The sequence below is a fragment of the Ranitomeya imitator genome, chromosome 5 (assembly GCF_032444005.1).
Source record: "Ranitomeya imitator isolate aRanImi1 chromosome 5, aRanImi1.pri, whole genome shotgun sequence".
Taxonomy (NCBI): Eukaryota; Metazoa; Chordata; class Amphibia; order Anura; family Dendrobatidae; genus Ranitomeya; species Ranitomeya imitator.
Genome location: NC_091286.1, coordinates 159021428 through 159036202, shown reverse-complemented (window position 1 = coordinate 159036202; position 14775 = coordinate 159021428). Strand labels below are relative to the sequence as shown.

Here is a 14775-nt window from a genome sequence, read left to right as displayed (position 1 = left end):
AGCGGGATGGTTACGCTGACAATAGAATCATCAGCAATCATCGTCTTGGTGCCATGAGGGGACATACCGCCGGTTCAAGCGGTGCGGCTGCACCAAGGCCCAGAGACTTTGGGGGGCCTTTGCAGGAAGGGATGGCATTAGAGGCAGGCAGCTGCCTAGGGCCCCCACTACCCCAGGAGCCCCCAGCTAGTGGCAAATCACACAGCCACTATGGGGCCCCTGTGAGGCAGGGGGGCCCGCCTGCCACCAGCGCCGACTCCCCCGCAGCATTAAACTATACCGGCGTCTGCCGGTACAGTTCAAAGCAATGATGGAGGAGAGAGCGTCAGCAGACGCTCCCTCTCCCATCATTCCCCGCTCTGCCTCTGACATGCGCGCACTCACTGTGTGCCAGGCAGTGCAGCTGAGACAGAAGCAGGGAGCAGCGCGGGCACGAGGAGAGGTGAGGAGTGTTTGTTTTCTTTTCTTAACTATAACAGTGAGTACTAACTGGACTGTGGGGCCATGAGGGGGAGATGCGAGCTGTGCTGTATACAACACGAGCTGTGCTATATACAACGCGGGCTGTGCTATATACAACACGGGCTGTCCTATATACAATGCGGCTGTGCTATATACAACGCGGGCTGTGCTATACACAATGCGGGCTGTGCTATATACAAATGGGCTGTCCTATATACAATGCGGCTGTCCTATATACAACGCGAGCTGTGCTATATACAACACGGGCTGTGCTATATACAACACGGGCCGTCCTATATACAACACGGGTTGTGCTATATACAACGCGGGCTGTGCTATATACAACACGGGCTGTCCTATAGTATATACAACGCGGGCTGTGCTATATACAACGCGGGCTGTGCTATATACAACGCAGGCTGTGCTATATACATCGCGGGCTGTCCTATATACAACGCGGGCTGTGCTATATACAACGCGGGCTGTGCTATATACCACGCGAGCTGTACTATATACCACGCGAGCTGTGCTATATACAACGCGGGCTGTCCTATATACAACGTGAGCTGTGCTATATACAACGCGGGCTGTGCTATATACAAGGCATGCTGTCCTATATACAACGCGGGCTGTGCTATATACAACGCGGGCTGTGCTATATACAACGCGGGCTGTCCTATATACAACACGGCTGTGCTATATACAACGTGGGCTGTGCTATATACAATGCAGGCTTGCTATATACAACGCGGGCTGTGCTATATACCACGCGAGCTGTACTATATACCACACAAGCTGTGCTATATACTGTTGTGAATTCTGTTGTCGGGCTCCCTCCTGTGGTCGTGAATGGTACTTCAGCTGGTTCTGTCCATGGACTTCCTATGGTGGGTGTTTCTGAGTTTCACAGGTGACTAGGTTAATTCGTTAGCTGCTGCTCTATTTAACTCCACTTAGATCTTTGCTCTATGCCACCTGTCAATGTTCCAGTATTTGTCTAGTTCACTCCTGGATCGTTCTTGTGACCTGTCTTCCCATCAGAAGCTAAGTTCCAGCTTGTATTTCTTTGGTTTTCTATTTTTCTGTCCAGCTTGCTATTTATTTTGTTGTCTTGCTTGCTGGAAGCTCTGGGACGCAGAGGGAGCGCCTCCGCACCGTGAGTCGGTGCGGAGGGTCTTTTTGCGCCCTCTGCGTGGTCTTTTTGTAGGTTTTTGTGCTGACCGCAAAGTAACCTTTCCTATCCTCGGTCTGTTCAGTAAGTCGGGCCTCACTTTGCTAAATCTATTTCCTCTCTGTGTTTGTATTTTCATCTTTGCTCACAGTCATTATATGTGGGGGGCTGCCTTTTCCTTTGGGGAATTTCTCTGAGGCAAGGTAGGCTTTATTTTTCTATCTTCAGGGCTAGCTAGTTTCTTAGGCTGTGCCGAGTTGCATAGGGAGCGTTAGGCGCAATCCACGGCTATTTCTAGTGTGTTTGATAGGTTTAGGGATTGCGGTCAGCAGATTTCCCACGTCCCAGAGCTCGTCCTTATTATCAGTAACTATCAGGTCATTCCGTGTGCTCTTAACCACCAGGTCCATTATTGTCCTGACCACCAGGTCATAACAGTACAGGTGGCCCAAAGTACTAATGCATCTCAATAGAGGGATAAGAGAAGTTCTGAGACCATTTTTTTTTCTTTGCAGTGTGTTTTGTCTCTATTTTCCCCTTTACCTCTGGGTGGTTCAGGACACTGGTGTAAACATGGACATTCAAGGTCTGTCCTCTTGGATGGATAATCTCACTACAAGGATACAAAACATTCAAGATTTTGTGGTTCAGAATCCGATGTCAGAGCCTAGGATTCCAATTCCTGATTTGTTTTTTGGTGATAGATCTAAGTTCTTGAATTTCAAAAATAATTGTAAATTGTTTCTTGCCTTAAAACCTCGCTCCTCAGGTGACCCTGTTCAACAAGTAAAGATCATTATTTCTTTGTTGCGTGGTGACCCTCAAGACTGGGCATTTTCCCTTGCGCCAGGAGATCCGGCATTGCGTGATGTTGATGTGTTTTTCCTGGCGCTTGGATTGCTTTATGACGAACCTAATTCAGTGGATCAGGCAGAGAAAATCTTGCTGGCTCTGTGTCAGGGTCAGGATGAAGCGGAGATATATTGTCAGAAGTTTAGAAAGTGGTCTGTGCTCACTCAGTGGAATGAATGTGCCCTGGCAGCAATCTTCAGAAAGGGTCTCTCTGAAGCCCTTAAGGATGTCATGGTGGGGTTTCCCATGCCTGCTGGTCTGAATGAGTCTATGTCCTTGGCCATTCAGATCGATCGACGCTTGCATGAGCGTAAAGCTGTGCACCATTTGGCGGTACTATCTGAGCATGGGCCTGAGCCTATGCAATGTGATAGGACTTTGACCAGAGCTGAACGGCAAGAACACAGACGTCGGAATGGGCTATGTATTTACTGTGGTGATTCCACTCATGATATCTCCGATTGTCCTAAGCGCACTAAGCGGTTCGCTAGGTCTGCCACCATTGGTACGGTACAGTCTAAATTTCTATTGTCTGTTACTCTGATTTGCTCTTTGTCATCCTATTCTGTTATGGCATTTGTGGATTCAGGCGCTGCCCTGAATTTGATGGACTTGGAGTATGCTAGGCGCTGTGGTTTTTTCTTGGAGCCCTTGCCGTATCCTATTCCATTGAGAGGAATTGATGCTACGCCTTTGGCCAAGAATAAGCCTCAGTATTGGACCCAATTGACCAGGTGCATGGCTCCTGCACATCAGGAGGATATCCGCTTTCTGGTGTTGCATAATCTGCATGATGTGGTCGTTTTGGCGTTGCCATGGCTACAGGTTCATAATCCAGTATTGGACTGGAAATCTATGTCTGTGTCCAGCTGGGGTTGCCAGGGGGTACATGGTGATGTTCCATTTTTGTCTATTTCGTCTTCCACTCCTTCTGAAGTTCCAGAGTTTTTGTCGGATTATCGGGATGTATTTGATGAGCCCAAAGCCAGTGCCCTACCTCCTCATAGGGATTGCGATTGTGCAATTAATTTGATTCCTGGTAGTAAGTTTCCTAAGGGCCGATTGTTCAATTTATCTGTGCCAGAACACGCCGCTATGCGGAGTTATATAAAGGAATCCTTGGAGAAAGGCCATATTCGCCCGTCGTCATCACCGTTAGGAGCAGGGTTCTTATTTGTGGCCAAGAAGGATGGTTCTTTGAGACCTTGTATTGATTACCGCCTTCTTAATAAAATTACAGTCAAATTTCAGTATCCTTTGCCGCTGCTGTCTGATTTGTTTGCTCGGATTAAAGGGGCTAGTTGGTTCACCAAGATAGATCTTCGAGGGGCGTATAATCTTGTGCGTATTAAACAAGGCGATGAATGGAAAACTGCATTTAATACGCCCGAGGGCCATTTTGAGTACCTGGTTATGCCATTCGGGCTTTCCAATGCTCCATCAGTATTTCAGTCCTTTATGCATGACATCTTCCGAGAGTACCTGGATAAATTCCTGTGTATTTGGATGATATTTTGGTCTTTTCGGATGATTGGGAGTCTCATGTGAAGCAGGTCAGAATGGTGTTCCAGGTCCTTCGTGCGAATTCCTTGTTTGTGAAGGGGTCAAAGTGTCTCTTTGGAGTTCAGAAGGTTTCATTTTTGGGGTTCATTTTTTCCCCTTCTACTATCGAGATGGGCCCTGTTAAAGTCCAGGCCATTTACGATTGGACTCAGCCGACATCTGTGAAGAACCTGCAAAAGTTCCTGGGCTTTGCTAATTTTTATCGGCGCTTCATCGCTAATTTTTCTACTGTTGCTAAACCGTTGACTGATTTGACCAAGAAGGGTGCTGATGTGGTCAATTGGTCTTCTGAGGCTGTAGAGGCTTTTCAGGAGTTGAAGCGTCGTTTTTCTTCTGCCCCTGGGTTGTGCCAGCCAGATGTTTCGCTTCCGTTTCAGGTTGAGGTTGATGCTTCTGAGATTGGAGCAGGGGCTGTTTTGTCGCAAAGAAGTTCTGATGGCTCGGTGATGAAGCCATGTGCTTTCTTTTCTAGAAAGTTTTTGCCTGCTGAGCGTAACTATGATGTTGGTAATCGTGAATGGTTGGCCATGAAGTGGGCATTCGAGGAGTGGCGTCATTGGCTGGAATGAGCCAAGCATCGCGTGGTGGTCTTGACAGATCACAAGAATTTGACTTATCTTGAGTCTGCCAAACGGTTGAATCCGAGACAGGCTCGATGGTCGTTATTTTTCTCCCGTTTTGATTTTGTGGTTTCGTACCTTCCGGGCTCTAAGAATGTGAAGGCTGATGCCCTGTCAAGGAATTTTGTGCCTGACTCTCCAGGTGTTCCTGAGCCGGCGGGTATTCTCAAAGAGGGGATAATTTTGTCTGCCATCTCCCCTGATTTGCGGCGGGTGCTGCAAAAATTTCAGGCTGATAGACCTGACCGTTGCCCAGCGGAGAAACTGTTTGTCCCTGATAGATGGACTAGTAGAGTTGTCTCTGAGATTCATTGTTCAGTGTTGGCTGGGCATCCTGGAATCTTTGGTACCAGAGATTTGGTGGCTAGATCCTTCTGGTGGCCGTCTTTGTCGCGGGATGTGCGTTCTTTTGTGCAGTCCTGTGGGACTTGTGCTCGGGCTAAGCCCTGCTGTTCCCGTGCCAGTGGGTTGCTTTTGCCCTTGCCGGTCCCGAAGAGGCCCTGGACGCATATTTCTATGGATTTTATTTCGGATCTCCCCGTCTCTCAAAAGATGTCGGTCATTTGGGTGGTTTGTGATCGCTTTTCTAAGATGGTCCATATGGTACCTTTGTTTAAATTGCCTTCCTCCTCTGATTTGGTGCCATTATTTTTCCAGCATGTGGTTCGTTTACATGGTATCCCGGAGAACATCGTTTCTGACAGAGGTTCCCAGTTTGTTTCAAGGTTTTGGCGATCCTTTTGTGCTAGGATGGGCATTGATTTGTCTTTTTCCTCGGCTTTCCATCCTCAGACAAATGGCCAAACCGAACGAACTAATCAAACTTTGGAAACATATCTGAGATGCTTTGTTTCTGCTGATCAGGATGATTGGGTGTCCTTTTTGCCGTTGGCTGAGTTCGCCCTTAATAATCGGGCCAGCTCGGCTACTTTGGTTTTGCCGTTATTCTGCAATTCTGGTTTCCATCCTCGTTTTTCTTCTTGGCAGGTTGAGTCTTCAGACTGTCCTGGTGTAGATACTGTGGTGGATAGGTTGCAGCAGATTTGGACTCATGTGGTGGACAATTTGACATTGTCCCAGGAGAAGGCTCAACGTTTCGCTAACCGCCGGCGCTGTGTGGGTCCCCGACTTCGTGTTGGGGATTTGGTTTGGTTGTCGTCTCGTTATGTTCCTATGAAGGTTTCCTCTCCTAAGTTTAAGCCTTGTTTCATTGGTCCGTATAAGATTTCTGAGGTTATCAATCCTGTGTCATTTCGTTTGGCCCTTCCTGCTTCTTTTGCCATCCATAATGTGTTCCATAGGTCGTTATTGCGGAGATACGTGGCGCCTGTGGTTCCATCCTTTGATCCTCCTGCCCTGGTGTTAGTTGAGGGGGAGTTGGAGTATGTGGTGGAGAAGATTTTGGATTCTCGTGTTTCGAGACGGAAACTCCAGTACCTGGTCAAGTGGAAGGGTTATGGTCAGGAAGATAATTCCTGGGTTTTTGCCTCTGATGTTCATGCTGCCGATCTGGTTCGTGCCTTTCATTTGGCTCATCCTGGTCGGCCTGGGGGCTCTGGTGAGGGTTCGGTGACCCCTCCTCAAGGAGGGGGTACTGTTGTGAATTCTGTTGTCGGGCTCCCTCCTGTGGCCGTGAATGGTACTTCGGCTGGTTCTGTCCATGGACTTCCTATGGTGGGTCTTTCTGAGTTTCACAGGTGACTAGGTTAATTCGTTAGCTGCTGCTCTATTTAACTCCACTTAGATCTTTGCTCTATGCCACCTGTCAATGTTCCAGTATTGGTCTAGTTCACTCCTGGATCGTTCTTGTGACCTGTCTTCCCATCAGAAGCTAAGTTCCAGCTTGTATTTCTTTGGTTTTCTATTTTTCTGTCCAGCTTGCTATTTATTTTGTTGTCTTGCTTGCTGGAAGCTCTGGGACGCAGAGGGAGCGCCTCCGCACCGTGAGTCGGTGCGGAGGGTCTTTTTGCGCCCTCTACGTGGTCTTTTTGTAGATTTTTGTGCTGACCGCAAAGTAACCTTTCCTATCCTCGGTCTATTCAGTAAGTCGGGCCTCACTTTGCTAAATCTATTTCATCTCTGTGTTTGTATTTTCATCTTTGCTCACAGTCATTATATGTGGGGGGCTGCCTTTTCCTTTGGGGAATTTCTCTGAGGCAAGGTAGGCTTTATTTTTCTATCTTCAGGGCTAGCTAGTTTCTTAGGCTGTGCCGAGTTGCATAGGGAGCGTTAGGCGCAATCCACGGCTATTTCTAGTGTGTCTGATAGGTTTAGGGATTGCGGTCAGCAGAGTTCCCACGTCCCAGAGCTCGTCCTTATTATCAGTAACTATCAGGTCATTCCGTGTGCTCTTAACCACCAGGTCCATTATTGTCCTGACCACCAGGTCATAACAATATACCACATGAGCTGTGCTATATGCCACACGAGCTGTGCTATATACAACGCGGGCTGTGCTATATACAACGCGGGCTGTGCTATATCCCATAGAATGTAAGTCGGCAAGGACAGGGTCCTCTCCCCTCTGTACCAGTCTGTCACTGTAAACCTGTTTACTGTAAACGATATCTATAACCCTGTATGTTACCCCTTTCTCATGTACAGCACCATGGAATTAATGGTGCTACATAAATAATAATAATAATAATAATATACAGCACGGGCTGTGTTGTATACTAGGTGGGCTGTGCTATAATACTATAAAGTGTGTAATACTATATGGAGGACTGGGGAGTGTATTATACTATATGGGGGATTGTGGTGCACATAATAATACATGGAGGACTATGGGGTGTATTATACTAAACAAGCAAAATGATGCCTATTTATCGAGTGATTGGATTGTTTATGCCGAAACAGCCGGTGTAAACTGTAAACTGTAGATGTGCTGCTGATAACATGATACTCTATGGTAATCTGTTAGTGATCTATCAGTGATCATTCTGTCCCCATCATTCTTTCTCAAACGGTGGAAAGAGGCCGGGAAACAAGCGTTGAACGATTTCAATATTGTCGATCACACTCGTTTAGCGGCCTGAGATCAGCACATGCAAATACAACCAAAATGCTTCTGTGTGATGTGCAATATGTTAGTATTTGGGGCCCCATTTTAAACTTTGCATAGGGCTACACTTTGCCTAAAACCAGCCCTGCCTGCAGTGCAGCTAATAATGTGGGCAATCTGGCCAGTTTATCCGGCTCCGAGGCTCTGGTGGGCCCCTGGCCAGATTGCCCTTATGTGCGGCGAGCAGGGAGCAATCCTTGCAGCTGCGCTGACTGCAAGAGAAAAAGGCAGCGGAGCGGAGTTGCAGGGAATGGATCCGTCCTGCTTCCTGCCAGCACTTCCTGTCACACAGCCGTGGCTGTGCGAGACAGGAAGCTGCTGGCGATGGTGGGGCTTCAGGATACTGTGCACAGAGGTGAGGTGAAGTGTGTGTGTGTGCAGAGAGGTGAATGGTGCTGTGTGTCTGTGTGTGTAGGTGGAGGAGAGGGCAATGATGGGGCAGAAGGTAATGATTGGGTTGACAGAGAGGGCAATGATGGGGGTGATGGGGCAGAAGGCAATGATTGGGTTGACAGAGAGGGCAATGATGGGGTGAAGGGGCATAAGGCAATGATTGTGTTGACAGAGAGGGCAATGATCGGGTTGACAGAGAGGGCAATGATGGGGGTGATGGGGCAGAAGGCATTGACTGGGTTGACACAGAGGGCAATGATGAGGGTGATGGGGCAGAAGGCAATGATTTAGTTGACCGAGAGGGCAATGATGGGGGTGTTGGGGCAGAAGGCAATGACTGGGTTAACAGAGAGGGCAATGATGGGGGTGATGGGGCCGAAGGCAATGATTGGGTTGACGGAGAAGGCAATGATAGGGGTGGTGGGGGAGGAGGAAATTATGGAGGTGGTGGAAAGGACAATGATGCGGGTGGTGGGGAGGAGGCAATGATGGAGGTGGTGGAATGGGCAATAATGGGGTGGTGGGGAGAAAGCAACAATGGAGATGTTAAAGAGGGCAATAATGGGATGCGGGGGATTTAGAATGGATTTAAGAACAGGGTGAGGTGGAAGAAGACATTATTATCGATTATTATGTCTAACACAGTCCCTTAGTATAAAGTGTACTCACTTATATATAGCACAGTCCCTTAGCTTTGTCGCCTTAAAAGGAGGGGGCCCAGACACATTTCATGCACAGGTGCCCCAAGCTGTCTGTGTCCGCCCCTGCTTGGTGCAGTACTCAAAGTTTTGAAGAACCTCCCAAATGTCATTGATCCACACCCACTCGCCAGTTATTATGTGTGAGGGCTGAGTGTTACTCTGACGGGCATTGAGAAGCTCGGATTCAGACACTGTTCTTTGCTGCTCACTAAACCTTGCCAACTTATGAACCACCTACTGGCTCAGCACATTTATCTAAGTATCCCTGTGTTGGCCATTCTAAATTTGTATCTTGTTCTCACTCGCTTTATGCATTTAATAGCCCTCTGTGTCTGTACTTTTACACATACTGGATGGTAACAGGTTCATGCAGTATTACATGAACAGCCAATTTATTACATTATGGCTGGTCATAACAATGAAAGCAATTGTTACCATCCACCTTTCGTGTTTCCCCTATTTCCTCATAGATTGTAAGCTTGCGATCAGGGTCCTCATTCCTCTTGGAAGCTGTTGTTTATGTCATTATTGTTATTCTGTAATGTCTTTTATTGCCTGTACAAGTCCCCTGTGCTGCAAAATATATTGGCGCTATAGAAATAAAATTATTATGATTTATTAAAGGTCAAATTATAGCGAGTGGGCAGGTCACAAAACAGTTGGTGATGAGGCAAATTAAACTGCTGCTGCAGCAAAGCTAGTCCGGCAAAAGCCTGAGATGACTTTCACAAATGTGCACTGACACATCGTATCTTCACAAGTAGGTCCGGCAAGTCAGGGTATGTTTTAAAAAATGCTGCACAATCAAGATCAGCATGTGGGCCATGCATGGAACGTGTTGACCAGCTTGCCGAGCTTTAAAGCTGCTACCAAGTTACACACACAACCACACCTGGGAGAGCCGCTGGTTGGTCTGTTCTTTTATCACCTTCAACAGCTCAGCTGCGATATAAGCTTTATTACCTAAACAAATGAGCTACAGCAGAGTGTGCTACACCTTAGCCAAGGCAGTGCTCCAGACCTCCCAGCTGGGGGGTGATGGGGAAGCTTGGTTTGGGTAAGATGTGTGATGTCTCAGCCACTGACTCTGTCCCAAACTCCACCAGGTTCAGCCAGTGTGCCATAAGGGAAATGTAGCATCCCTGTCTACAAGAACTTGTCAACATGTCTGTAGTAAAGTTCTCTGTGACTTCGTTGGCCACAGCACAGCTGATATTGTGTAACACGTGCTTGCTTATATAACGCATTGACGGATCACCGTGAAAAGTAGTGTCGGATGGGAATCTAGTACGGTGGTGCTGTCACCACCATGAGGTCACAGAAAGACTAAGTTCCCACAAGTCGAAACGGCAACATTTCCAGGGTTACCAATCTGCCAATGTGGGTGTTATAGTTGTTGCCTGTGGGTGGGTGGATAGCTCTGCTTTCTGTTAAATGTCTGGGGCAGGGATAAGTGAGCTGCATTGGGACAATGAACTGGACGTGGTTGCTGACTGTTGTGTCTGTGCAACTGCTGGTTGTGTGCAGGAGTTATCAGCGCCTTCTTCATGGCCAACAGATTTGGAAGGCAGTAACACATGGGAAGGGGCAGTGGTTTCACCATCAGCCAAAGATTTTGTACCCAGGCATTCCGCCCACCTACTGGGGTGCTTGGCTGCCTTGTGCTTTTGCTTGTTGGTGGTGCTCAGGATGGCAGTGTTTTGCTTTATTGTATTGTTAACGTTGTTACCTATGACTGTTGTGTTTGAAACTGTAAAGCGCTGTGGAATATGTTGGCACTATATAAATAAAGATTATTATTATTATTATTCTTGCCTGTTCTTATCTTGGTTTGGGAGATGATGGAAATTACAGTTGTTTTGTCTGAAGGAATTTCAGAAAAAAACTGCCAAATCGGGGAACAACACACCCTTGGCCTGTTATCTAGCCGAGTGCGGGGGACTCTGTGGAATAGTTTACCAAGTTCTCTCTCTGGTCAAACCACTACCTCTTCTTGCCTGTTTTTGTGCTATGGATCCATACCTGTCTGCACTGCTGTGCTCACTATGCATGCCGCCATGCCAGGTTGGATCAGTGGCCTCATCATTGACCACGTCATCTTGCAATTCCTCAATCTGATCCTCCTTCTGAGTTGCAATTTTAGGCTGACCTCATAGCAACTCTGCATCATGATTATCCTTCACCTCTTCAGACATTAATTGATCTTCCCCAATGTGGCTTTCTCCTGGTCTTGTGTGCTCAAATGTTTGGGCATCACTGCACTCCACCTCCTCATGACCCTCTTTAATGGTGCACATTGAGAAGCCTGATAAATTACTAGGGAACGTAAACAGTTCCTCACAGTGTCCATCAATGGGGTCATATGTCTCCTGGGACTTGATGGTGGGAGGAAGGAGGACCAGGTTAAGGATTCAGAGGCCCAGCCTCTTGGCTTCTGAGACTGGACCATGTAGAAGACTTTGTGGTGTTGCTTGTCAACACACTGTAGCCTTTGTCTGCCTTCCAACCCACAACATCCTGGCAATTGTCTGGGTTTATCAGTGGTGCAACATGCTGACCACATTTTGACAGGAAGCTAGAAAGAGATCCAGTCACCTTCTGATCTGCAACATGGCCTTGGCGGGCACCACCACATCCATGTCCCTTAACTTCACCCTTTCTCATATTGAATGCTTTATACTTATTTTTGACTAGTACACTCACCGGGGTGTTATGTACAAATTCAATATATCTAGCAATGGGTGGTAATTTTTTTAAGATATCAGCTTTATTAAACATGGTAACAGCAGACTCACGAAAGTTAGAGATAAATAGTCACGTTTGCATATCTCTACAGGCTTTGCGCCAGTTGCACAACTGCTAGATAAAGAAATTCTATTAAACCAATAGAAAATGTGTAGGCTTGTGCAGATTGGTCATTGGCACTCTTGTCTCTTTCCCTTGAGGAATCAAAATAGAGGGTGCACTACTATCTCAGATATCATGGGAATAGCAAAAAAACGGGGTGCAAAACATAGTCTGTAAAAAGCATGGAAGATCCAAAGAGAGAAAAGACTAGACTAATAAGGGTATGCACATCCACAGTATAAAAAGAAAATATAACAACCTATTGCACTTCAAGCCAAACAATGATTATTTGTTCCGGTCTATATATAACCATCATTCTGGCACGATCTTGTTGTGGCTTCTGGCTGCTTGGTTGCATGGGACCCCACTAGAGTGAGTATTCCTTGCTATATCCCAAGGGGAAATATAGGTCAGGGTCGGGACTCAATATTGAGTGTATACCATGATATGCCATCTATACTGAATTATTACCCCAATTGGTATATTACTGTAAAGCTATTATTGCATTGTGTACTAATTTTGTGCATTATTGTGTGATAAGGGTACTTTTTCATTGTTACTGGAGTTATTATTCAATACTTGCCTGTACTTACAGTCAGTTAGTCCATCAATTTATCTGTATGTTGATGCCATTGTTGCATTTTGTGCATTATTGTGTGATAAGGTTACTTATTTCATTGTTATTTGAGTTATTATTCAATATTTGCTTGTACTTACAGTCAGTCCATCAACTTATCTGTATATTGTTCTACTCCATGATATATTCAGCTTGGAGGGGTGTTGGTTTGTTAGTCATGCATACATGTTTTTAAAGGGAACCTGTCACCCCCTAAATCGACGGTGAGCTAAGCCCACCGGCATCAGGGGCTTCCAGAATGCTGTAGATAAGCCCCCGATGTATCCTGAAAGATGGGAAAAAGAGGTTATATTATACTCACCCAGAGGCGGTCCCGGTCCAGTCCGATGGGTGTCACGGTCCGATCCGGTGCCTCCTATCTTCTTACGATGACATCCTCTTCTGGTTTTCACACTGCGGCTCCGGTGCAGGCGTACTTTGTCTGCCCTGTTGAGGGCAGAGCAAAGTACTGCAGTGCGCAGGCGCTGGGAAAGGTCAGAGAGGCCCAGCGCCTGCGCACTGCAGTATCTTGCTCTGCCCTCAACAGAGCAAAGTACGCCTGCGCCGCAGCCGCAGCGTGAAGACCAGAAGAGGACGTCATCATAAGATAGGAGGCGCTGGATCGGACAACGACACCCATCGGACTGGACCGGGAGTGCCCCTGGGTGAGTATAATATAACCTCTTTTTCTCATCTTTCAGGATACATTGGGGGCTTATTTACAGCATTCCAGAATGCTGTAGATAAGCCCCTAATGCTGGTGGGCTTTCCTCACTCTCGATTTTGGGGTGACAGGTTCCCTTTAAATGTTTTTAATCATTGATTGGCTTGAGGTGCAATAAAGGTTGTTATATTTTCTTATTATACTGTGGATGTGAGTACCCATATTAGTCTAGTCTTTTCTCTCTTTGGATCTTTCTTTCCCTTGAGGAGGCTGCTTCCAAGTAAAATGAGGCTTGTACGTGTTCCTGACATGGGTTTCAGGCCTGACAGACTGACCAAAATACAGGCCCTCGCTTGCAAACACTGTATTCATAATTTAATTTTAATTAGTGATGAGTATACTCGTTACTCGAGATTTTCCGAGCACGCTTGGCTGGTCTCCGAGTATTTTGGTGTGCTCGCAGATTTAGTTTTTGTCAATGCAGCTGCATGATTTGTGGCTGCTAGACACCTTGAATACATGTGGGGATTGCCTGTTTGTTAGGCAATCCCCACATGTATTCAAGCTGTCTTTTTTTTATTTTGCTTTAAATACATGTTACTATGAAGGAAATGTTTCTTAGTATTTTTCCCTTTCATAAAAAAAAGTTGGTTTGGTAGGTCTTTTTAAAAATCTGTAACACTGGCACAATAGCCCGACAACATTATTCCCAGATACCATATGTGAGTCAGAAAGGCATGCAGGCATCTTCTCCATGCTGTTCCCATTTAGTTTTAGCTCTTTCCCATCCATTTCAGGATTTGTCCTATGCCCCAGACTTGTTTATTGGGTCCAGCAGAAACATATTCGGCTTTCCCATTGACTTGCATTGGATTCGTTATTTGGTGCGAATACACCGATATTAGAAATTATTTGTGCCGATTTTCCCGAATCCGAATATTTCACTATTTGCTCATCACTATCTGTGACCTGATACTATGCTACAGATATTACATGGTACAGAAGTTGAGAAATAAGGACAAGCTGCGGAGGATTGTAGCTTCAGCTGAATACATACAAGCAAGTTCTAGATTGAGAAACACACAATTGTCATTGTATAGGTCATAAAAAATAAGTCACAATTGTAATAAGTGCTATATAACACTTACCAAGTGCATTGCAAGTGGTAACAGGAGCAGGAATATCCACAGATAAAAGTGGCAGATGTTATTAAACTGGCTGTCATGAGGGTCATGGTACCATCCTCCTGTCAATGCTGCCCAGACCCCTTGTCTGAATATCTGCAAGATGTGTGATCCCATCACCACTGCAAACAGCTCACCAGAAGCAGCTGGTGAATGATTTCAGAATGAATGAGATGCTGCAGGGGATTCACAGTGCGCATTCCCAGGGCAGCATACCTCCTTCCAGCTTGTATTTCAGGCAGCAGCTTCCCGAAGCTGCAGCTCATTGCAGATGAAGCATAGTCCAGGCGGTGCTGCTGCAATTGTACTGCAGTTACAGGACTGCACTTTTCAGTACTACCACTAGAGGGGTGTCATGGTTCTTTCAGCTTGAGTAAAGCAAGTGTCCCATGGTGGACAGGGTTCACATGAGCAGCTACGTCCTAGAGACTCCAGTCCAGGTCTAGCCCAACGCGGCGGCGGTGCGTATAGGAGGAGGGACTCAGCACATTGTTTGGTATCATAGTATTAGTCAGGACTGAGGAGGACTCAGGACAGGAGCACTACAGGGAGGAGGATGCATCAGTTGTTGCTGCTGAGGATAGGGTAAGTAATATAAAGTGATTTTAGGCCAAACCTGTGGAGACATCTAGTACAGC

The 14775-nt window shown here is 46.4% G+C and overlaps 1 protein-coding gene across 1 annotated transcript in view; it reads right to left on the bottom strand.

Moving 5' to 3' along the window:
- LOC138681613 (pecanex-like protein 2) overlaps positions 1–14426 on the bottom strand; it is a 1209413-nt gene extending 1194987 nt beyond the window's left edge. Inside the window, exon 1 of the mRNA XM_069769269.1 lies at positions 14102–14426. Coding sequence (XP_069625370.1) covers positions 14102–14254 — 153 coding nt within the window. The 5' untranslated portion in view covers positions 14255–14426. The remainder of the gene's footprint in view (positions 1–14101) is intronic.
- Positions 14427–14775: the final 349 nt, after the last annotated feature.